Genomic DNA, 25766 nt, shown 5'->3' on the forward strand with positions numbered 1-25766 from the left:
CCCTTTTGTTCCTCTTCATAAGAATACAACTGGTGTTCCTGTGTCTCAATTAAGGTATTCTCAGATTATTAGAAGCTTGATGTATCTTGCAAATTGCACGAGACTGGATATTTCGTTCTTCGTGACAAAATTAAGTAGATACACAAGTTGTCCAAATCACACTCATTGGAAGGCATTGGGCAGGGTACTTAGGTACCTGAAATGAACTATTTCCTTGAGTTTGTATTACAAGAGATTCCTTGCAGTCCTTGAGGGATATAGTGATGCAAGCTGGATAGCCATGAACTCTGAGAGTTATGGCATGATAGGGTATGTATTTACCTTGGGTGGCGGAGCAGTCGCCTGAAGATCAGTAAAGCAGACCATCTTGTCTCGGTTTACTTTTGAGGCTGAACTCTGTGCTTTAGATGTCACAGGATTGGAAGTTGAATGGTTAAAGGGACTTCTTGAAGAACTTCTTTTAATGTACCAACCAATTCCTGCGATATCTATGCATTGTGACAGTATGACCACAATAGCAAAGATTAAAAGCACAAAATATAACTAAAAGCAGAGGAGACACATCTAAGTCAGAATAAAGTCTGTAAGGGAACTGGTGTCTCAGTTAGTGGTTGTTGTGGACTATGTTGGATCCAAAGAGAACACAACTGATCCATTAACGAAAGGACTAGATAAGTCATTGGTCCTGAAATCTAGAGAGGGGATGAGACTGAAACTCATCAGTAGTTCATCTACAGTAGCAACCCAACCTATCTGAGTGGAGATCCCACAAAGTAGGTTCAATGTGGTAATAACAAGCTGTAGGGTGAACTGGATAGCACCTTATTTATGAGATACTATGTATCTGTGTTTGTTCCCCTTATTACTCTGGAAAGGTATTGTAGCTGCTAGTTAAGGAATAGTTAAAACTCTGAATGAGTTCAAAGCCTTATAGGCGAGATGTTAGCAGTGCATCTCTATAGTAGCTCACCTATATGAGTGTGACTGTGTGGCCGCAATTTAAGGAATTGGGTTATTCCTGAAGTCACTCATGAAACAGGATTTCGGCACATGGCCTTTATCGCGCCGCCCTTAAAGATTACAACCGGAACCTTTATCGTGTTGTTGCTAATGGATACTCATAAACCTAAGGTTTAAGTTCAAGACTTCAGTTCACTTCATTCTTGTGGGGGTAAAGTTAGTCAACTAAGGTAGTGGTTCAAACCAGAAGGTATAATTGCTGAAAGCATGATATGTCTTGTTGCAGATTGTCTCATCTTGCATCTTGGTTTCCTCTCGTTTCAATTTTTGAATTTGTGGGGGAATGTTAGGTGTAAGAAGGAAGGGGAGAGAGAATTCAAATATGAAACGTGGGTTGTTTTCCTTCTTTTTGGAAAAAGTGGTTTTGATGATGTTGAATAATCCCATATTGATGGTGTTTGAGTTTGTTGTGGGCTTTATAACCCACATGTAAACTCTTACACTTGTTCCTGAGAACAAGAGGTTGGGATGACTACCACACACACACGCGCGCGCGCACCCGCCTGCCGTGCCGTGTCGAGCCGGGCCGGGCCAGTTCGGGTTCGGGTAATTGGCCCTTTAGGGCCATATCCAATCAAGACCAAAGTATCTTTTTGCTCAAAGTTTCTGTGGATATTTGGATTCTTTAACGGGTTATGAAAAATGATAACGAGTCACGACTCCTCGTAGTCCGTGCCCATTATGGCTCTTCGGATTTCGTTAACGGATCTCGACTCTTCGATTTCCGTTATCGGGTCACGTCTCCTCGGATTCTGTAACGGGTTCCTTCCACGCTTTGTAACCGTTCGTGGGTTATAAAAGCGTGGTTAGGGCTGGGGTTATAATAAATCCTAGACGCACTGATTTCTGGAGAAGAGCTCTGCTTTGCGGTTTTCTCTTTCTCTGTTGCTCTCTTTCTCTTCTGAGTTTCCCTGAAGGGTTTTTTTTTGCAACTTTGGTTCGTAGAGGTTGTCTTCGAAGGACGATCCGTCGGAGTGCACCAGTTCTGATCGTCGAGGCTATTGCATCTTGGGGAAGGACGTCGGACCCTGTTTGCACTGTATGTGGGGGCGAATCTTCTCTAAGGGGAGTACTTCCGTATGTCGTAGCCTTTTACATAGTATTAACATGTTTTCGTTGTTCTTATTGTGTTCTATGCAACTGTTTATTTATTTGCGTGCGTCTGGATTTTGGTGTAATGCGGAACCCGATATGTCTGCTCCCTGTTTCTGTTTCGATCTGCTGAAAATCATGATTTGTATTCTGCTGCATATTATGATTTATATAATGTTTTATATCATGATGATGATTGTGAAACTGTGTGTTCCGAAATACGATCCAACAGAAAATTGCTTAATTGATTTCCTTTTTGTAAAATGATCTTCTTAAATAGAGTTTCGAAGGGAAGCAATGAGAGGTGATGTATGGAATTGCAAGGTGACCGAAGTTATGACTGTGAAAAAGGAATAGAGAAACATGACTCATAAAGTTGGTGCTTCGTGATTGTGATGATAATGATCTTAAATAAGGTCTAAAATAAAACCTTTTTGTTTTAATGAACAAAATTGTCCATTAGAAGGGTTGGAGAAAGATTATGGCCTCAAGTGACTTTGTGAATCTCTTCTTGTATATGTAAACGCCTTCAACTATCCCTCCTGTCCACCAAGTAGGTCTCTCCATCGGCTAGCTCTTTCAGCAAGAGACGCATACCCCGAGTATCAAACTCTCGATCTTGAACACCTTAGACCAACCCACTTAGCTAATTGTGTGAAGCCCTTGGGCTCAAAATAAAGACTTGAGCAAACAACCAAAACTAGGGATGGCAGTGGACCGGGGGAAAGCGGAGCCCCGCCCTGCCTCGCCCTGTTTGGACCGGGGATGAAGGGTATGAAACGGGGATGGAGGCGGGGACGAAGGTTAAAATCCATCTCCGTCCAGGGGTGGAGGCGGGGATGGACGTGCACTTTTCCCCACCCCGCCCCGACCACTTTTCCCCGCAATATCCCCGCCCCGCCCCGCCTCATCCCCGTTTGAACCGGGGATGGAGGACATGAAACGGGGATGAAGGCGGGGGTGGAGGATAAAATCTTGAGGCTGAGCGGGGGTGGAGACCTTGTCCCCCGCCCCACTGCCATCCCTAACCAAAACAACTAAGTCGACCAACCTGATTTTAAGTGTAGCCCGTGGTGTCTCTAGCTTGTTAAGTAGGCAACGGTGAACCTGAAACTCTTTAGAGAGAGAAAGTTTACCACTTTGGTACTTGGTCCTTTTAAAGATAACTCCACGGAGACCCTGGTCAAATGACATCCATTCCATAAGCTTTTTGTAATTAGGGATGGCAGTAGACAGGGGAAAATGGCCCCGCCTAGTTTGAATTGAGGATGGAGGACATGAAATGCGAATGGAGGTTAAAATCAAAACCCGTGCGATGATGGACTTATGCTTTTTGCCACCCTACCCCATCTTCAATCCTCGCCTTGCTCTCGCCACCCACCCCCTCCACCTCAACCCTGTTTGGACCCGGGATGGAGGATATGAAGCGAGGATGGAGATTAAAATCAAAACCGAGGGGATGGAGGGCACCGCCCCGGTCCACTGCCATCCCTATTTGTAATTATTTCTTTGAAATTTGTTTGCTCTTTCCAGTTACGAAAGAGCTTTTTCTTTTGCTAATTTGCTATAATGTGGTGGGTGCCCCCCTCTCTTCCTGTGTTATGCTGACAGCCTGCCCCTTCCTGTCCTCCTGAAATGATTGATCCAACCGCGGTGCCCCCATCTTCTCTCTCTTCTGCCTCACTTCCCGAGCCATCAAGAACATCCAACTTTGGCTCCTCCTCTCCCCAGTCTCTAGAGAGAGAGCACCAACGTCAGATGTGAGAAGTTTGATGCTATTAGCAGTGGACAGCGCATTCATATCCTTTGTATCTTTCTCATTCTAGAGAGAGGGAGAGAGAGCCAAACATCAGATGTGAAAAGGGTGATGCTTTTAGCAGTGGAAGGAGGGTTCATCTCCTCGTCTGCATCTGGATATTCCAAGGGTCTCACCTTCCTGCTCTTCGGGATCGGGGGGCAGAGGGATGAGAGACCCATGAGAGTGCAGCCCTGGAGCCACCACTCTCACTTGGTACAGGACGATATTAACACCGCCGCCCACCCGCTGGCTCAACCCGAGAACCGGGCCAAGACCCACCGGGGTTGCGCCCCATTCCTCTGCTTCGGCCGCCCGTCTCCGGGCCTCGATGGCGGGCTGCCTCTCAAGGTCGAGCCTGTGGCTCAGCAAGACGGCCCGTCGGTTTCGCCGTCCGGGAGGACCGGCGAAGTCGCCAATGGGGTCGACCAATTGGGTGCGAAGCTTTTCCTCAAGAGTAGCCTGAAGAAGCCATTGCAGGATGTTGGTGATGGTGTTGTTGTTGCCAAGGATGGTAGTGGGGTGGAGGATGAGAGTTCTGTAAAGGGTAATGCTGTGAAGAGGAAAGTTCAGTGGACGGATGGTTGCGGTCGGGAGCTCATCGAGATCAGAGAATTCGAACCAAGGTGCCGTTCTTCTTTCTTTCTTAATCAAAGAATTATGATATTTATGTTCTTTTCCAGATTTATTGTTATTGTTTCTGTGTGTTGCTGATCTGATTGATCTGGTCGAGTCGGAAAGGTTCTTACTTTCATTTTCTTTTTCATGCTTGCTTTTGATGCAAATATGGGTTCTGTGAATAGGGCATGGAATTTGGGGTGTTTGTGTCCTTTTTTTTGTTATATGAGATAAGGAATTGGGAATTCGAGCATCATATTTTTTGCTTGTTGGATTTTGTAATAGGTCTCATTTCATATTGCTTGCTAATAAAAGCATTGTGTTGACCAACTGGTTAGTTTCAGAACCAATAGCAAGTGTGGAGCACTTTTGCAGTTCAGTATTTCATTGAAAATTTGTGGGCTTTCTTCAGCTGATTTTTTTTTATGAATTAAAGACTTCCAGATGGTGCTTGTTAGTTCAAGTAGGTACTTGTTACTGGTTTGATTGGTGAATTACAATTGACTGCTTACTGGTCTATCATTTGGATAAATAGAAGTGTTCTGAGGACATTAGGCTGTGTAATAGAAGTGTTCTGAGGACATTAGGCTGTGTACGGAATTTGGATCCAGGGTGTTGGTGGAATAGTAGGTCACTGGGGAACTGGGAGTATGGAAATGGAAAGGTAAATGCTTCCCTGTGCTAACTCCAGTTGGATTTTGCATGTTTTGTGCCAAGCTGTTGGAAATATGTTTTTCACTAGATGTGCATTGCTGATAAAGTGCATGAGATGTAAATTTCAATTACCTTCTTTCTAGGGGAGAATTGAGAATGTGGAACTGAGTAGGTGGAGAATTTTGACTCTGGATTTAAAATTAGCATATAAATAAGTCGTTTTGTGGTGCTATCAATACCAAGGTTGCCTTACTAGGAAGCGGAAACGGGAACGATACGGGAACCGGAAGCGTGAAGCGATGCATTTTAAATTATAAGAAGTGGGAAGCGAGGAATAAAAAATGAAATATAAGAATTGAATGAGAATCAAAATGAAACACAAATAAAAGTGACTATTATTAAATTTCATGATTTTTTAGTGTAAGAACTAAATTTTTAACAATATCTAAAAATGATGACTGCCAATTTAGAGAAAGCACATGGAAGTGAGTGAGAAGCATGAGAGAAAACACATAAAAAACATGAAAAGTAGAGTGAGAGAACATGTAAGAAGAATAGATGAAGCATGTGGAAAGCATAGGAGAAGCGTGGGAGATCGAGATTCTCATCAAGTTTCGAAAGCGCGGAGTATCACGCTTCCGAAGCAAGTTTCCGGGAAGTGGGCTTCCCACCTATCCAAGATCCAGTAACTCCGATCAATATTGAAGGAGCATTCTGTCACATGGTAACATGTATTGTGGGAATGGAGGGCCAAGAATGTTAATAGCATCTGATCTATGTAGAATGATGAGGATGGGCTCCCATGTGGAGTGAAGGATAAGGTCAGACTTGTCGATATTTGAATAGTAATATCCTGTTTGATTTAACTCACTATCTTGCTTCCTATGCAATTTTATTTACCTCAAGGCTTGGCATTTGTCAAAGTATCTTTTGAGCTACATTGCAGCTAAGGTAGGAGATTCTTTTCTTTATAATCTCTCGAGTATGAAAAGGTTGTGTTTTCCAATATTTCAATAATAGTGGCAAGGGCAATCATTCTTGACTAGATTCTCAAGAGAGAGGAAAAGCGAAGCAAACTTTTTCATTTAGAATATCCATATATAAAATATCCATTTCTTTACATTTTTTTCTCAAGTCTCTTTTCCTTTCAAGTTTCTATTGAAGGAGCACAAAAGGAAATCCTACTTGCTACTCTTGTTTTCTTGAGTCTGAAGCATGCACCCTTATATCTGTTGTAGAGGCAAATTTGGCAGGACCATAATTGTGAAATTATGTCTGGAAAAGAGCCCAAACTCTATTGTTTTGTGATTTCTTTAGAAGTTTGTACCAGACAGACATAGACCGAGAAGAAAAATGACTTGCACCCCAAAATCATTCCATGTATTTTGCTTACAATCTCTGCTTACCCATTTTTTTTCTGGTATGAATTCAGTTTACCTCAATATTTTCAGTAAAAGCTCTTTTATTCTCCTTTGTTCAGATTCTGCTGTAGAGACATAAGGGTGCTATGTGGATGTACAAGGTTCAATAATCCTTATCTGTTTTATAGAGAAGCTAATCTTAGTCTTGTGTAACACATGGGATTAGTTATTCTGATTCTGAGTGGTTAGAAGCATATGACATAAATGAAGATTGCATATCTTTATCTGATTGTATATTTACTGCCAGTCATGTCAACGGTCTGCATTCCTTTTGCTTTTCTAAGGCAGAAAATAACATTGATTTTTGAAAGTACTAAAAGTGAAACATATTATGCAGATAACAACTGATATAATACAAAAGAAAAACTTAACCCTCATGCAAGAAATATGTAAAATTATTCACACATGGGACCTAAATCTTACAGAGTTTACTTTTTTTTTTTGTTTAATTAAAAAGGTGGAGTTTTAGCCACTAATCAATTGATCAACAAAGATGTGCATTAACATGGATAATCAATTTTCTCTTTTTAATGCAAATTAAAGGAGAATTACAGAAAGAAGGTACAAGTTACAAGAGCACTTCCCCTAGAGCATGTGGTTACTAGATTGCATTAATAAAAATCAACTATACTTTGTGCAATGGTCAGTAGAGTTGGTCAATCCTGATATTTTTGTGTATTTTCTCATTGTTCTAAATGCTGATATTTTCTCAATATTTTTTCTGAGATTTATTGAAAACTTATAATATCCTGAGTCTTGCTGAGATATAACCAAGACCAAAATATGTAACTATGACATTAACTCCACCAGTAATTCAAATAATTCCCAAAGTGGTGGAGGCTAACAAAGAACTGCAACCTAAAAGATTGAGAAATTGACAGAAACTAGTATGTGGCTATGGGTAAGTTGCATCAATCAAAGGACAAAAAGAGAGGACACATCACTGCCCCTCCCCCTCTCTCTCCCCCTCTCTCTTATACGAAGGTACAAAGAATTGGCACTTTGTTTTAAAATTTAAAAGGCCACAGCACATGAAATGATGACCGTGTCTCTATAGTGGTGTAACAAACACGGTGTTTCACATCGTGTTGCAATGTGTCAGTGTCATGTGTGACACACCTCTATTTCAGCATGTCACTGTGACATAGGTTGTAGCTGATTAGTGTCGCTCCAAAAGTTTCTTGTTAATTTTGCTTCCAAATATCTTTTGTCCCCTAACATGGTGCTCAGAATTGTGAAGCCTGCAACTGCTTGACCTTTTCCATTTTCTCTTTTGTGTGTGTGTGTGTGTGCACGTGTGGAGGTGATACAAATATAAATTTTATTGAAAGAAAAACGAGCAGAAACAGTACACAAGGTGATCAGAGATCACTTGTTAAAACTAAAGGAATAAAAGACGAAGCAAGTATAACTGAAGAAAGAGGACACAAAAAAGCTGTTGTTTCACATTTATCTAGTACTATTCTGCTGCATATTTGGCTCAATCAACTGCTATAAATAGCTATTTGGCTAACAATCATTAGCATCATTTGACATGGTTGTTGTCTCCGATATAACTAATAACTCTTCACTCAGAGCATACCTGCTCGTGTTTGCTCTTCAATTGGTTAATGTTGTATTTTGCTTTTCTCAGTACCATTTTTTTTTGTTTGAACTTCAAGGAAAATATGAAAGAATGCAATTGATCTCTGTCGAAATCAGATGAAAGATAAATCTGTAGCTTCCAGCAAGTCTTTTACATTGTTATCGGTGTTAAGTGCTGCTTGTCTCATCTTTCAATTTACATGTAACCATATCTATATTAAGGAAAATTTTGGAATGATTGTAAGGTCATCTTCCACAAGGGAAAAGAGCCAGAGTCCTAAACCTAGTGCACTACAAGTTGATCAATATAACAGAGTTCACCAAGTTGGTGCCGAGACACACAGGATCATCATTGAGTCAAGTCAGTCTGACTACTGACTAGTCTTAAATCACTCCAAGTTGTTATAGGGGTTATCTGGCTCTTTTCAAAGAACTGCTCCATTTGATGTTTACATTCATGTTAAAAACACGGAAGCTTAATGAATGTTGTGTTACTTTCGCTATGTCATGTGATGTCCCTGCTTCCAGTATATCCAAAAGAACTGCACGATCCATTGGGAAGCTTCAATACCATACTGCTAGTGAAATGTAACGTCAAAATTTTTCACAGCTTTGGGACGTTTAGTAACTATATCTCTAGTTAGATATGTTGCAACATCTAACTTGAACTGTATTTTTGATCTACCAGTGAAGTGGATGAATCGGGGGATGGAGATGATGAAAATGGTCAAGGTTGCAGTTGTGCCATACAGTAAATCCACCTTCAGTGGGCCTCTGGGTTAATTGTCGCTTTCTCGGGTTACTCTCACCTCTCTCCTGCATTGAGAGCTCCCAAATTCATGAAACAAATTTCATGTGATTATTTGTCCCAGCAATCATCACACCGTCTACTCAGTTGATCATTTCACTACTTCAGGTGATTATTGCAGTGACTGATGGTGCTTTAGCAATGTTGTATTTTGGATGAGAGAGAGAGAGAGCACGTATTGTACAAGTATTTCATCACAAGCCCATGTTTAACATGTTATTCGTCGGTATATGTCTTGTCTAATTTCAGTTTCGGATATATCAATGTATTCCGTGTTTAATATATCTACCAAAGTTTGAATCTCTCACCCTCTCTGGAGGGTCAGATTTGCTCAAAACAACCTCGAAACTCCTATTCACTGGTGGTAGGCTCAAAAAGTGGTATTGTGTGCACAAATTTGCACATGGACACTACATGGAAGTTGGTCATTTTCTTTTATAACCGTATGCGGCCATTTTGTGTGGCAATGCTTTATAAATGCAGATACGGTATCCTTTCACAGGAAAGTTAGGCATGAGCACATTCAAATGCTCATCACCCTTTCCAACTACCCCATGGGGAAACAATCAATACTTTATGCGATTCTGCTGAATGGATCAATATATCTTTGGATCCGTGATCATTAGAGCTTCAAATTTATGAAGTGGATCAGCCACTTTAAGAGGATTTTTTCTATTAGTATATTATATAGTGTAGGATATTAACTAATGAATATTCATGTAATTTGCAAAGACACTTTGATACAAGAAAAATATTTCTTTTTTTCAAAATTTTCTTTAAAGCACGCTTCCATCATTGGAGCAGTTTAAATCATGCATTTTAGCATATACGTCATCAGGATTTGGGGCCTACAATCCATGTGACTTTGGGAAAGCAGTAGGATGAACTTTCTCATGAATCATGATGAATGCTCTCTTTTCACGTGCACACACACACACATGTATATATATATATATATATATATATATATATATATATATATATATATATATATATATATATATATATATATATATATATATAGAGAGAGAGAGAGAGAGAGAGAGAGAGAGAGAGAGAGAGAGAGAGCTAATATTATGTAAGACCCAATATTGTGGAAATAATTTGTGAAAGGATAATAAACGTAAGGTTTTTAAGAAAAAAATTTTAATTTTGTGGATTCAAAAGTATTGGGATTCTGATCTTGGTTCAATACCAAAAGTATTTGAAATTCATTAGTTATGGGAAATGGATCCAGTACCTGGATCTAGTTCATAGACAATATCCGAAATTTCAATAAAAAATATAAAAGAAAAAAAATGTATATGGGTCGAATTTTGATAATTGGATTAAGATATCAAAATGATCCAAATTGGATTTGGATCTCAAGATTCGAAATCCAAATTGATTTCGGTAGGTGTATGGATCGAGGTACATGAGATGGATCTAGACTTTAATAAGATAAAATAAAATGAAAGAAGTATTAGAAAGACTGGACCCAACATGGGTCCAAACTTTAATGAGATAAAATAAAATGAAAGAAGTATTCCAATAAGGTTTAATCCATGAGATGTATCTTATATGAAATAATTACATAGTATACACTTAGTAATATATATATATATATATAAACTAATAAAGTAAGAGGAAGAGAATGACGTTAAAAGAGGGGGCATTCTTGTAAGTGGACCCCACTTTAGAAAAAAAATATAGTAATAAGTAAAATAGTAAATATGTAAGAGAGATAAACATATACACGCTTTTTTAGGGGTTACGTTAAGTGAAAGAGGTGGGCTGAACCCACTCTCTCCTATTTAAGTAAAAATGAGGGGGAGTTACAATAGTTAAGTATGTTAGAAAAAAAAGGATGATAAACAAAAAAAAAACACGTGGTTATGAAAGTGGTGGGCTGTGGCAAAGCCACCAAGGTGGGCTGAGTAACACCCTCCCCCCCCCCACACACACACAGGTGCGTGTTTTCGGGTTTGAACGAGCGCCACGTATGTAAGCACGTGGGGTGCGTTTCTCCATGTGTGTCAGCATCACTTAGCATCGAAGTCTGGTTTGTTTGCAAAGACTTAAGTACCCTTTACCGCCATTAGCGCCATGAAATGATGTTTCAAGTAAAGGACAAAAATGTCCTCCCACCAGAAGAGAGAAAGGGTTAAAATCATCATCGTTTTCGCCCTTAGAAGTAAATGATTTTACTTTAATAAGAGCTCCTCGCAATATGTTGCCCTAAACGTTCTGGCTCACCCTTTGATGATGCACCATCTGCTGTAACATAAGCTCCCTTTGACGACACAGCCTTTGACGTCGTCTGCTGCCGCGGGATCACCCTTTGTCGTCGTCTGCTGTCGCCAGAGTACCCCTTTTTGTCATCCACTACCGTTGGAGCGTAGTCGGAGTAACGTTGTCACCATCGGCTACATCTACCTTCTAGGTGTTTCTCCTCCACTGTCGGATTAGCAAAACTTGTGTACTTTGAGTGAGTTTTGTGTAAGGTTTTGTTATGTAAATAAACTGATTTTTGTTATGCAAATCTGAATGCAAAATCTTACAACTGGTTATACTATTCATGTTAAATAACACCTATTTTCATACTGAAACAAATCGATTTACCTTCTGGGCGTCGAAAAATAGTTAGCACGATTTGTTCTTGTGAAGGCCAAACATTACAACGATATGTACTTATTTGGGCTAAATTTCTACAACGATTTATAAGTTTGAATTTAACAATGATTTATACATTTAATGCAGTAGCAATTTGTTTGATGCAACAACGATTTATACATATCAAGCAGTTGCGACTTAGCCGATTTATGATTCATGATTTATATATTTAATGCATAGTAGCGATTTATGATTTACAACGATATGTACTTATGAAGGGTTCAATTTCTACAACGATTTGCGGTTAAATTTATGTGTTGTGCAGGTTAGCAATGACTATAATTCGTAAGACAAGAATGCCTTCGCCGTTGGAGGGGATGACTCTTGGAGAAATCATCCACCAATCCGATATATATGAGGGTTATGTAAAGTACCAAAATATAATGAACATTGAGAATGAAAAAGACATGAACAAATTATTGGATATTTATTATGCAAAGCCTGATCCATCAGATATTGAAGATGAAAAGCAAACAAAGAAAGATGATGAAGAACTAAAGATGAAGAAGAAGAAGGATGACAAAGAGAAGGAAAAGCAAAGGAAGAAGGAGGAGGAGAATGAAAACTACGCGCACTTATGAGGCAAAAGGATTTCTTCCTGCCGACCATGCAAAATTTAATCTACATGCACATCATTTTTCATGTTATCTGTCATGATCGTCCGTTGCATCACAATATACTATGCATGGAGTTGTTATTTACCGTGCCAATTAAAGAAATGACTTATTGTATATGTGTGTTGACGATAGTGATTCACGTGACAATGATTTAATGAAAGCTACAACGCTATGAAGCGATTTCAATTTTAATCGCTAAATGAACAACGATTTGAATACGCAAATCGCCACCACAATCGCACAACAATGTAAATGCCGCACACACACATTTCAATATCATAATAAAAATATCTTATAAATCGACACTAGCAAACACATAATATGTTACAAAATCGATATACATATCGCATAATATATTACCAATCGATACAAAAAATTAGCATAATAACTTACAAATCGATATTAACAACCACAATTTATGTTATATTATTCCAATATTTTCTATACAAAGGCAAATCGTTGTGGCCGACATATACATCATTATATAAATCATATAAATCATCAACCAAAATCTAGGTCTCACAAGGCATATCAATTTTTGACAACGCGCGAGATGTGAAATGATGTTTACTGTTGAAGCCCAAACGTTACAACGATACATACTTATGAAGGGTGCAATTTTTATATCGATTTGTACGTTTGAAGCAGCGATTTATACGTTTAAAGCAGGAATGATTTATACATTTGATGAAATAACAATTTATACTTGTTGACGATAGCGATTCACGTAACAACTATTTAATTACAATTACGAACCTATGAAGTAATTTTCATAGAAATCGCTAAATTAGCAATGATTTGAATACACAAATGGCCACCTCATGTCGCTACAATGTTAATTCCTCATGCACAGTTTTTAATTATATACTATAATATCTAACAAATCGACACTAGAAAATACTTAATATTTTACAAATCGGTACATATATCCCCTAATATATTACTATACCTAACCCTATACCCTAATCCCTTAATATCTTACTAAACCCATAATATATTACTAAACCCTAAACCCTAAACCCTAAACCCTAACCCTAAAACCTAAACCCTAAACCTAAGACTAAACCCTAAACCTAAAACTAAACCCTAACCCTAAACCCTTTAACCCAAAACCCTAAATCTAAACCCATAATAAATTACTGAACCCTAAACCCTAAACCTTAAACCTAAAACTAAACCCTAAACCCTAACCCTAAACCCTAAACCCTAACCCTAAACCCTAAACCCTAAACCCTTTAACGCAAAACCCTAAACCAATTTCTATGTTGATTCTTAATATCGATTTAAGATATTGTTTTGATTCTTAATATCGATTTAAGATATTGTTTTGATTCTAAATATCAACTTTTAAGATATCAATATGAATTTTCAAATCGATTTAAGATATTGTTCTGAATCTTAAAATCGATTTCTATGTTGATTCTTGATATTGATTTAAGATATTGTTTTGATTCTTAATATCGATTTCTATCCTGATTCTGTATATTGATTTATAAGCTATCAATAGAAATTTTCATATCGATTTATGGCTGACAAAGACATCATTGCGTAAACCGCCTAAAACGTGAACCACTTTAAGGTATATGTTATTTTATTATAAAATCTTTGGCGGGTCCCATAAGCATTAAACTCCTCTGCTATAAAAGGAGATCCTCGCAATATTACCCTATAAACGTTAAAAAAAAAAATAATGTTTTGTCTTCTTTCGCTGGAGCACCCTTTGCCGTCTCGATGAGTTTTTGTGTTATGCAGGTTACCAATGGCTTACATTTGTGAGAGAAGAAACACTTCATCGTTAGAGGAGAAATCTCTTGACGAAATCATCAAACAATATGCTTTGTATGAGCAATTAGAAGCGTACTACAAAATAATGATGATTGAGAATGATAAAGAAATGGAGCAATTGCTGGTAAAGTATAAAGAAGAGCCTAATTCATAAGATATTGAAGATGATAATCCAACAAAGAATGATGAGGAAGAAGTACATATGAAAAAGAAGAAGAATGATGACGAAGAGAAGCAAAAGGAAAGGAAGGAAGCAGATAATGAAAAAAAGCAAAGGAATTTGAGGCAAAAGAAGGAGGAGGTGGACGATAGGGAAAAGCAAATGAAGAATAAGGAGGAAGAAAAGCGAAGGCAAAAGGAGGAGGAGGAGGAGAGGGAAAGACAAAGGAAGAATAAAAAGTAGGAGGAAGAGAAGCGAAGGCAGAAGAAGGAGAAAGAGGAGAGAGAAAAGCAAACAAAGAATAAGGAGGAGGAAGAGAAGTGAAGGCAAAAGAAGGAGGAGAAGGAAAAGCAAAGGAAGAATAAGGAGGAAGAGAAGCGAAGGCAATCGAAGAAGAAGAAAGAGGAGGAAGAGAAGCAAAGACAGTTAAAAAAGGAGGCGGAGGAAGAGAAGCAAAGACAATTAAAGAAGAAGGAAGATGAAAGACAAAGGAAGCAGATTCAGGATGAGGAAGAGAAGGAAAAGCAAAAGCAAAAGAAAGAAGACGAGGAAGAGAAGGAAAGACAAAAGAAGGAGAAGGAGGATGAGGAAGAGAAGGAAACTCAAAGGAAGGAAAGGAGGACGAGAAAGAAAAGGAAAAAGAAAGGAAGAAGCAGGAGAAGGAAGAGAAGGAAAGGAAAAAAAAAGCAAAAGATGGACACGAAAGAGCAAAGGAAGGAAGAAATACAAAAGCAGAGGAAGGGAGGGGATGAAGAAGAGAAAATTGTGACAAAGGTACGTTAATCTCTACTGGATGTCACGATGTACTGTTGTAGGTATTATTATGTATAGTGATTACTCTGTATAGCGATTACTATGAATAGCAATTACTCTGTATACAGATTACTGTTATAGTGATTACTATGCATAGCGATTAGTATGTATAACGATTACTGTGATAGTGATTACTATGTATAATGATTAATTGTGATTTGATATTTTATGTCAGAAGACAATCATAGCAGCAGGTGAAAAACTGAAAGGGCAGTGTCAATGAACTGTAGTTCTGTCGTGGTACAGAAAGTTGAGTGAATATCAAAAGAACCAATTACGAAAAATGCACTTCGGCAGCCTTCTGGACCAACATTATTTTGAAAATTGCTAGAACACCATGACCCACCTAGTCAATAAGTGAAACCATAAGACGAACACGTTTCAGTTTGGGGTTTTTGAGATGACCATGACCCTAAAAGATGTGATACGGATTACGGGTCTCAAGTGCCATGGAAGTGTTGTTCTAACAAGGGATTCAAACTATAACCTAAGGGACAATTGCATGACCCTTCTAGGAATGTCGATGGAGGAATGACATGAGTGTATTTCTGGTGGAGGCAATTCCTCAACGTTGAAAGTTTATTTTTTTTGTTATAAATGGGAAAGCTGATCCACTGCATATGCATCTGAAGCAGTTGATTAAGAGTTGCGTGACTTCCTTTATTTTTTTGGACTTACTTTATTTTTTGATTGTTTTGGTTCGAGAATAAGTTACTTGTGACTGCAGTTCCTGAAAGATTTAGATGAAGTCGGCAATTGGGCATGGGGTGCTGTTATGCTCACACACTTGTACAATTAACTTTTCCGTGTGAGTAAGGGTACGAAAACTATCGGGGGGGTTGGCCATTTGTTCAAGTATTTGTTTATTATATATTTAGTACTTATAGACTAAGTTCATTGAAGGTTGTAGTCTTACTAATATATTATTTTTGTAGGCCTGGACATGAGAGCATATTGTCGCCTTACATCCTCAGTATGGCCCTGCGGTTTGTGGTTTTTCCAAGATTGGCCGGTGGGCTTCAATAAATGTCAATGAGGAAAATGCCCAGTTCATTTTAGATGGACTGCAATTAAATGAGGTAAATGGTTTAAAATCGTTGTAATGTTTAGCATTCTTAAGTAATCATCGCTTTAGGATTTTGTCTTCCTTAGTACAAATCGTTATCTTCTTAGCATCTAACTTTCATTAGCGTAAATCATTATAATGTTTAGCATTCTTAAGTAATCATCGCTTTAGGATTTTGTCTTCCTTAGTACAAATCGTTATCTCCTTAACATCTAATTTTTAATAGCATAAATCATTATAATGTTTAGCATTCTTAAGTAATCATCGCTTTAGGATTTTATCTTCCTTAGTACAAATCGTTATTTCCGTAACATCTAACTTCAATAGCGTAAATCATTATAATGTTTAGCATTCTTAAGTAATCATCGCTTTAGGATTTTGTCTTCCTTAGTACAAATCGTTATCTCCTTAGCATCTAACTTTCATTAGCGTAAATCATTATAATGTTTAGCATTCTTAAGTAATCATCGCTTTAGGATTTTGTTTTCCTTAGTACAAATCGTTATTTTCTTAGCATCTAATTTTTAATAGCATAAATCATTATAATGTTTAGCTTTCTTAAGTAATCATCACTTTAGGATTTTGTCTTCCTTAATACAAATCGTTATCTCCTTAGCATCTAACTTTCAATAGCGTAAATCGTTATAATATTTAGCATTCTTAAGTAATCATCGCTTTAGAATTTTGTCTTCCTTAGTATAAATCGTTATAATGTTTAGCATTCATAAGTAATCATCGCTTTAGGATTTTGTCTTCCTTAGTATAAATCGTTATAATGTTTAGCATTCTTAAGTAATCATCGCTTTAGGATTTTATCTTCCTTAGTACAAATCGTTATTTCCGTAGCATCTAACTTCAATAGCGTAAATCATTATAATGTTTAGCATTCTTAAGTAATCATCACTTTAGGATTTTGTCTTCCTTAGTACAAATTGTTATTTCCTTAGCATCTAATTTTTAATAGCGTAAATCATTATAATGTTTAGCATTCTTAAGTAATCATCACTTTAGAATTTTGTTTTCCTTAGTACAAATCGTTATCTCCTTAACATCTAACTTTCAATAGCGTAAATCGTTATAATATTTAGCATTCTTAAGTAATCATCGCTTTAGAATTTTGTCTTCCTTAGTATAAATCGTTATCTATGTAGCATCTAACTTTCATTAGCGTAAATCATTATAATGTTTAACATTCTTAAGTAATCATCGTTTTATAATTTTGTCTTCTTTTGTACAAATTGTTATCGCATTCAACATTTTGCATGAATAATTATGTCTATATCTAAACCACAATCTCGATTGTACAGGTTGTCTGGAGACCGTATAGAGATGGGGAGGACGAGAATGAAGAGGTTGTTGTTGTGGCTGCGAGGTTGTTTGTCTGCGATATTTGACTCTTTAGCAAATGTGAAGCCGAGTTGCAATATGGTAGTTGAGTACTCCTACAAGCTGACTTGGGACAGTTGGTACCAAAAGTACTTATGCTATTGAGAAGGAAGATGAATTCTGGTGGAGCCAGGAACGTGAATTGGCATGAACGCTTCAGGAAACAATTAGATATTTGGAACAAAGGAGGTGTTTGTGCCATACCATATGATTATAAAGAACGATAATATGATCCCAACTACTTCAAACAATATTGGCAACCCATGCATCTAAATCAATAGATTGAGGAGAACCAACCTAAAAGTAAGGGCACTCTTATCCCCGACCATGCCGTCTTCTAGCATAGATATAATGTTCATCGTGTTTCTTTGGCACTTCCTGTGATTCTCTCTGTTGCAATACACAATAAGGAGCAAACACAACTCTTAAAGGAGAATGTATCATCCGACAAAAGGCTAGCGATGCTGGAGAGGGAGAATAAGAAGTTACGGAAGGATGTGCAGAATTTAGGGAGACAAATTGGGTCACTAGTTGAGATGATTACTAGGGGGTTTTATAAGATCAAGAGAATGAAGAGGCCATCAAATAAAGAGACTCCACCAAGGGAAAGAAAGAAACAATTTGTATGTCCATCTGAGTCATCAAGTGCCAGTGAATAAATATATGTGATTTATATCCCGATAATTCTATGTTGTAATTCTATCATTCTTTATTGTAATTATATAATTCTTTCTTTAATAAGTGTAACACAGAGGTGCCACTAAAAAATCGATAAGAATACATAAACTTAGGTTTGTAATTATATAATTCTTTTATGATTTGTACTTACATTTGCTAAATCATATAGCAATCACTGGCTTAGGGTTTCATTATGTATCGTGATTCCTTTGATAGCGATAACTCTGTATAGCGATCAATCACTGGCTTAGGGTTTATTATGTATCGTGATTCCTACTATAGCGATAACTCTGTATAGAGATTACTATGTATAGCGATTATGAAGTTACCATGATTTGTACTTACACTTGCTAAATCGTATAGTGATTAATGGTTTTGAGTTTATTATGTATAGCGATTCTTGTAATAGTGATTACTCACTATAGCGATTATGAAGTTAGCATGATTTGTACTTATGTTTGCTAAATCGTATAGCGATTACTAGTTTAGGGTTTATTATTTAAAGTGTTTCCTGTGATAGCGATTGCTCAGTATAGCGATTACTCAGTATAACGATTATGCAGTTACCATGATTTGTACTTACGTTTGCTAAATCGTATAGCAATTACTGATTTAGGGTTTATTATTTATAGCGTTTCTGAAATTCCACTAGAGGGGGGGGGGTGAATAGTGAAATTATGCAAAGATCGAAAATTAAAAATAATTGCAAGCACCACAAAGTCAACACAAGATATATACTGATTCGGTCAAGTTACTGACCTACGTCCAGTCCTCAAGTCTTACCACTTGAGTAATCCACTATTTACTCCTTGTTAAACCCAACAAGGATAAATAATGCAAGCACCTTCGTATAGACAATCTTTTAGAGGTTTTCTTATCAAACCAAGAAGGAACAACACCCTCGTACAAATAACCCTGTAGAGGTCTTCTTCTCAAACCAAGAAGGAACAACACCCTCGTACAAACAATCTTGTAAAGATCTTCTCAAACCAAGAAGGAATAATAACAACAAAAAGTTACAACACTTTCCTATAGAACCTTCAGAATGATATGCAAAAGATGAATGCACATTTGAAATATCACTCTTTTGAAGATTCTCATAGAATGTTCTCTCTTTCAAAAATAGGCAGAATAATCACTCAGGAGAACAAAATGTTCTTTTTGCTTTTTCTCAAACACACACTTGATTTTTGTTAGAGAGCTTTTCTTGTCTTTTTCTCTTTCTTTTCTATGTTCTTATTCTATGTGTCATATAAGTGTATCTATTTTCATCCACTATGTGTTTCCTGAAAAACTCTTATATAGATAATACCTTTTTGTCTGTATCTATAGGATTTCAAAAAGTCATGTCTTTTTGAAATACCATTTGAAATGATTGTACTTTTTGATATGAGACACCTTGTCTCTTCAAGACATCCTTTCCTTTATGAAAAGATTATGTTCTTTAGAATATAATTATTTGTGTACCATTTCACTTTTTTATAAATGTCTTGTAAACCAATAAATGTTTATGTATAAAAATTACAAATTGTCATATCTCAAATAAATGATTTATAGTGCACTAAATGCTTGAGTATTTAAAATAACGATTCTTTTTACAAATCGTCATTTCTTAAATAAATGCTTTGAAATACAATTAATGCTTGAGTGATTTAAAGTAATTATTATTTTATAAATTGTCATTTCTTGAGTAAATGTTTTGAAATACAATTAATGCTTGAGTAGTACTTATATTATAAATAGTCATTTCTTGAGTAATTGCTTTGAAGTACCATTAATGCTTGGATAATAAATAATGTTCTCAAATACAAGTCGTCACTTCTTGAGTGAGTGTTTTTGAAATTTCATTTAATGCTTTAAGTAATATATAAATAAAAATAGTCATTTCTTGAATTAATTGTTTTGAAATACAATTAATGCTTTCTTGAAAAATCATCAATTCCTATGTGAATGCTCTTATCTTATGAGCAAAAATCATCAATTCATATGTGAATGCTCTTATCTTATGAGCTAGTATATCTTATCATTTTGTCTTTTTCATAAATGCTTTTGAAATCATGAGCCATTATGTCTTATCAATAGTTGTCTTTTTCATAAATGCTTTTGAAATCATAATCTATTATGCCTTATCAATAGTTGTCTTTTTCATAAATGCTTTTGAAATCATGAGCTATTATGTCTTATCAATTTGTCTTTTTCATAAATGCTTTTGAAAGTACAATGATTGTTCTAAAAAGGTTTTTTTGAAATAATACAATACATACTCAACGATTACTTTTATGAAAACTTATCTTTTTGTATATGAATGACTTATGTGTTTAATGTGTGATTTTAAAACACATATAGAAATATGAATTATGCATGCTTTTTGAAGGTTGTGTTACATATGACTCTAATAAGAAGAAAACATTCTTTAGGTAGCCGATCATCTTCATCTTTGAGAGTCGTTATGAAGATTTGGCCAATCAAGCTTTTCCTTCAGAATCCAAGTATGATTGCTTCAAATGTTGCACGTGATCATATAGTCTTCACTATTCTTTAGTGAAAGAACCTTGCATCAAATACACGTTAGATACACAACAAATCATATCAAGTCATAATATAACATTTGTCAATATCATCATGTTAAGCATAAGCATATCATATTATATCAATATTACATCACATATTCATCATCAAAACATTATTTCTCAACATTCTCTCCCTTTTTGATGACAACAATATATGTTCCTCCTATCAATATGCCGTACATATCAACATGATAGATAGCAATAGAGTTTAAAGTTGTGTACACATATATGTGCACATAAGTTTAAGTTTTTCTCCCCTTTTGTTTCTCTCCCCCTTTGTCATTGACAAAAAGGAGATGAGTATTATCATAAAAAAATATCATTCCGAATGAGATAAGACTTGAAAGGAATGAGAGTAACAAGGATTTTTCGTTTGATAAAAAGCCATGTGCAACAACTCTTTAAAAGGAAGTTGCATATCATAGAGAGTTATATCTTTGAATGAAAAGAATGCAACTCGTGAATGTATGGTCATATCAAATTTTTAAAGAGAGTGCAACTTTAGTGTGATGAAAGAAAAATTGATAAAGGGATAGTGAGTTAAAGTATGAGATTTTGAATAAACATTGGGTTAGCCATTGTTTTCAGATAGAGTGAAAAGAGAGAATGGCAACTCAATTCACGTGAACTACAAGAAAATTGCCAATTAGCGACGGATATTGGTGATGAATTTTTTTCCGTCGCAACGTTGTGGCGGATTAGCGAGAGAAACTAATCCGTCGCTAAGTCGCAACACACGCGACGGTTAGCGACGGATTTGGTGACAAAAGTTTTTCTGTCGCTACTTAGTGATGACGTTAGCGACAAAAATCTTCCGTCGCTAATTGATCATGTAAATTTACGATGGTGTTGCGAAGGAATTAGGCCGTCGCCAAATCCGTCGCTAATTTTCCCATAAATCCCTAATCAGAGCCCTTTTTCTCTTTCCTATTTCATCTCTCCTGCTCGCCCGACGCACTCCTCTACCGCCCGACGCACTCCCCGGCCCGTCGCCTGATGTCAGTCGCTCCCCGGTGGACCGCCCGGCCCCCGGTTCGCTGCCCCCCACCCGTCGCTCGACGTCTCTCAGGTAAATCCCTCTTTTTTTTTTTCCGGCAGGGGGGGCGCCTGCCCCTTTTATTTTTTCCGGCAGGGGGTCGCCCCCCCTACCTCATTTGTTTTTTCCGGTAGGGGGGGCAACCCCCTGCCGCATTTTGTTTTTTTCGGCAGGGGGCGACCCCCCTGCCTTGTTGTTTTATTCGGGCAAAGGGTCGCCCCCCTGCTTTTCCGGCAGGGGGGGAACCCCCCTGCCTCGTTGTTTTATTCGGGCAGAGGGTCGCCCCCTGCCTCATTTATTTTTTCCGGTAGGGGGGGTGACCCCTTGACGCGTTTTGTTTTTTTCGACAGGGGGCGACCCCCCTGCCTCATTGTTTTATTCAGGCAGGGGGTCGCCCCCTGCCACTTTTTTTTTTTTCCGGCAGGGGGGTGACCCCATGCCTCATTTTTTTTTCGGAAGGGGGTCACCCCCTGCCTCATTTTTTTATTCGGGCAAGGTGTCGCCCCCATGCCTCTTTTTTTTCCAGCAGGGGGGTGACCCCTGCCTCATTTGTTTTTTCCGGCAGGGGTTGGCCCCCTGCCTCATTTTTTTATTCGGGCAGGGGGTCGCCCCCCTGCTTTTCTGGCAGGGGGGCGACCCTGCCTCATTTTTTTTTCCGGCAGGGGGGGGGGGGGTGACGGGCCGGGTGGCGCCCGACGATCGCGGGGTTCATGAACCATGGCATCACCCCGTGCCTACCACTTCGGGAGACGATCACTGCCTCCGGAGACCTCGTATTGCTGTCGTACATCGCTGGCCTACTAACTGGTCGGCCGAACTCGAGGGCGGTCGGGCCGAACGGAGAGGTGGTCGATGCCCGGGAGGCATTCCACCTCACCGAAATCTCGTCCGACTTTGATATTTATTCTAAATTTTTTTCCTTTCAGCAGAGGGTGACTTCATTTTAACACAGTGTCTCTTGCAAATTTCTCAACGGATCCCGCTTGTGCTTCGTCACCCGTGGTAAGTAAGTGACAAAAAAAATGCAAATCGGGTAAATACCCGTGGTGAGTAAGTGATGCAAGTGCATCATATGTTATTTAATTTATTGGATGCAACACTTTACTGTCCACACACTCACTTAGTTGTTGATATCTAAGACAACTTTGTTGGAGTTTGGAGATCATGTTGAACATGATTTTAATGTATGAGAATAGAAGTGTTCTTATTTTTGGAGTACGAATTCCATGTTAGGCATGGTAGTAGTTAGCGGGATATTGGAGTGTGTTTGCTGCATGTACATGTTTGACATTTTTTTGATATGAATGATTTCGATGTATTGCAATGTTTAATGTGATTGTATCCATACTTGCTTGTAGTTTCTTTCAATTTGATTATGACTTACATGTGAAATTATATAATGAAAGTATGCTTCAAATGAATGTATCGTGTTATGAATAGTTTGCATATGAAAATATTAAGTTATCAATGCATGCATCATAATTCTTGTAATTGTATGACATCATATATTGCATGATAAATTTGATATTTTCTTTATCATAGCATTCTGATGATTCTCTTTTAACTGGTTAGGATACTATTCGTAACATCATACAATAAAATGACTGCAAACCGTGAATGGATGTACCATAAGATAGTTGACAATGAGTTATCACATGAATATATATATATGGTGTTGAAAGTTTTATTGAATTTTCAACGGCAAGTGTCATTACAGTGGATCCTACAGGTCGGATTAGGTGTCCTTGCAAGATTTGTAAGAATAATCGATTTGTAGAACCTCATGGCATTAAACATCACCTATACAGGAAGGGTTTTGTGAGAGATTATCAGAATTGGATGTTTCATGGTGAAGAATTTAGAAACAATTTTGATGCACGGGTGAATGTGGTTGTGATCATCGCAAAAAAAAATTCTCTCGTAATACTCTCTCTCTTCCTTCTCTTTTCCTTTCCAACCTCTATTTCCTCCTTTTTGAAGAGAGAAAATAAAAGACGGAAAGAAAGAGAGAAGAGAAAAGAAGAGAAAAGAAGAAGAGGAACTCTTTTGTGGGTCTCACTTGACCTTAATTTTGAAAATGTTTGAAATAACTCGCCTCCGTTTTTGAAATATTTTGAGGAAAAACTGGGAGACGGGATCCGCTCGTCGGTACGAGGTTCGACCGTTCCTGGCGCCTTTACCAGGGGTAATCGAACCAAGGGTCGAATTTATGCCTTTTGCTTTGCTAAAATATTATCTAAGAATTTATCCTAAGTCTAAATGCACAAAGAATCACGTTTGTGCAAATGCAAAGATGTATGCTCTTTTTGAAAATGTTTTGAAGAATTCCAAGTGTTTCTGAGATGAATATGATAAAGTGAAGAAATGATTTCTAACTTAGAACTTAAGATTTAAAGTTCTAAGTTTTTAGAATAATCAAGAGCTTTGGGAAGATAAATCTGTGTTTAAAATGATCTTGAAACTGAGATGAGAGAAAAGGGAAGAAAGGAACTTTCAAAGTCATAAATGGACTTTGAATTAAAAATTTTGAACTTGGATGAATATTTGGACTGGAATTGAATTCTATCTTTGAAGTTTGAAATCAGAATAAAATGTGGGAAATTTAAAATAGAATTTTGAGAAATAGGATTTGATTTGAAAGTTGGAATTTCAAGATGAAATCCAAATCCAAGATCTGGATTCTGAATAGAATTCAAAGTTGAATTTTGAATTTAGGCTCTGAAATGGGAACTTGATTTGAAATCTAGAATGAAATGGAATTGACTTTAAGAATTGGAATTAAAGTGGAGTTTGGATTTGGAATTTTGAATGGAATTGGATTCAAGATTTGGAATCCGAGATGGTATTTAGGTCTGAAATCTGAGATCCGAGATAGGGTTGGACTCTGGATCTTAAAATGGAATTGGATCTGAAGTCTGAGATCCAAGATAGGGTTGGACTCTGGATCTTAAAATGGAATTGGATCTGAAGTCTGAGATCCAAAGTGGAATTGGGTTCTGGATCCTAGAATGGAATTGGATCTAAAGTCTAAGATCCGAAGTAGAATTGGATTCAGAATCATAGGATGGATTTTGGATCTGAATCTGAAATCCGAGGTGAATTGAATTCTGGATCCTAGAATAAAATTGGATCTAAATCTGAGATCCATTGTAGAATGGGGATCTAGATCCTAAGTGAAATTTAGATCTATAATTCGAGATCCAAAGTGGAATGAGGGTCTGGATCCTAAATGGAATTTGGATCTGTAATTGGAGATCCAAAGTGGAATGAGGATCTGGATCTTAAATGGAATTTGGATCTGTAATTAGAGATCCAAAGTGGAATGAGGATTTGGATCCTAAATGAAATTTGGATCTGTAATCTGAGATCTAAAAGGGGAATGAGGATCTGGATCCTAAATGGAATTTGGATTTGTAATTGGAGATCCAAAGTGAAATGAGGATCTGGATCCTAAATGGGATTTGGATATGTAATCTGAGATCCTAAAAGGGGAATTGAGTTTATACTTGGAAATCTGGATCCAAGTTGAGACTAGGATTTAACTTTGGATTTGGGTTTTAAAAAGTCCAAATAGGACTTTTAAAGATGGATCTGGGTTTTGAAAACCCAGATTGAACTTAGGAAGGTTTGGATTTTGAGATTCAGAGTCAATCTCAACTTTGATTTAAAACTTGAAGAAAACTTGATTTTGAATCAGAAGATGAATCAGAAGCTTCAAAGTTTAATTTGAACTTTGAAATTGAATTTTGAATTTGGGTTAGAATTTTGGAGTTTGAATATGAAATGATTTTGAAATTCCAAAGTCAAATTGGACTTTGAAATTGAGATAGATTTGGAATTTGAAATAGAAATTTGAAGAAGGGATATTCACAATCACTTGGGTTTTTGAAAGGGAATTTTTGAAAATATGATGCAATTCTACCCTAAATGATGAATGAATTTGAATAAGTTTGAAATTGGATTTGAAAATCATATTTCATTCTTCAAATGAATTTAAATAAGATTAATGAT

At 37.2% G+C, this 25766-nt stretch overlaps 1 protein-coding gene across 1 annotated transcript; it reads left to right on the forward strand.

Annotated features, from left to right (window-relative positions):
• Positions 1-3845: 3845 nt before the first annotated feature.
• LOC149828557 (uncharacterized) lies at positions 3846-9316 on the forward strand. The gene is made up of 2 exons (XM_090016876.1): positions 3846-4533; positions 8873-9316. Exons 1-2 carry the CDS (start codon positions 3980-3982, stop codon positions 8937-8939), a joined length of 621 nt encoding a protein of 206 aa, XP_089873002.1. The 5' UTR covers positions 3846-3979; the 3' UTR covers positions 8940-9316.
• Positions 9317-25766: the final 16450 nt, after the last annotated feature.

The sequence above is a fragment of the Nuphar pumila genome, chromosome 9, assembly GCF_984573655.1.
Source record: "Nuphar pumila chromosome 9, dmNupPumi1.hap1.1, whole genome shotgun sequence".
In the NCBI taxonomy this organism is placed as follows: Eukaryota; Viridiplantae; Streptophyta; class Magnoliopsida; order Nymphaeales; family Nymphaeaceae; genus Nuphar; species Nuphar pumila.

What these genes read in the sequence shown, in the direction of transcription:
- LOC149828557 (XM_090016876.1), top strand. Translation starts at nt 3,980, where the DNA reads ATGCTTTTAGCAGTGGAAGGAGGGTTCATCTCCTCGTCTGCATCTGGA. An exon ending in ATCAGAGAATTCGAACCAAG is followed by an intron (nt 4,534 to 8,872) that starts GTGCCGTTCTTC and finishes TTGATCTACCAG; the next exon opens with TGAAGTGGATGAATCGGGGG.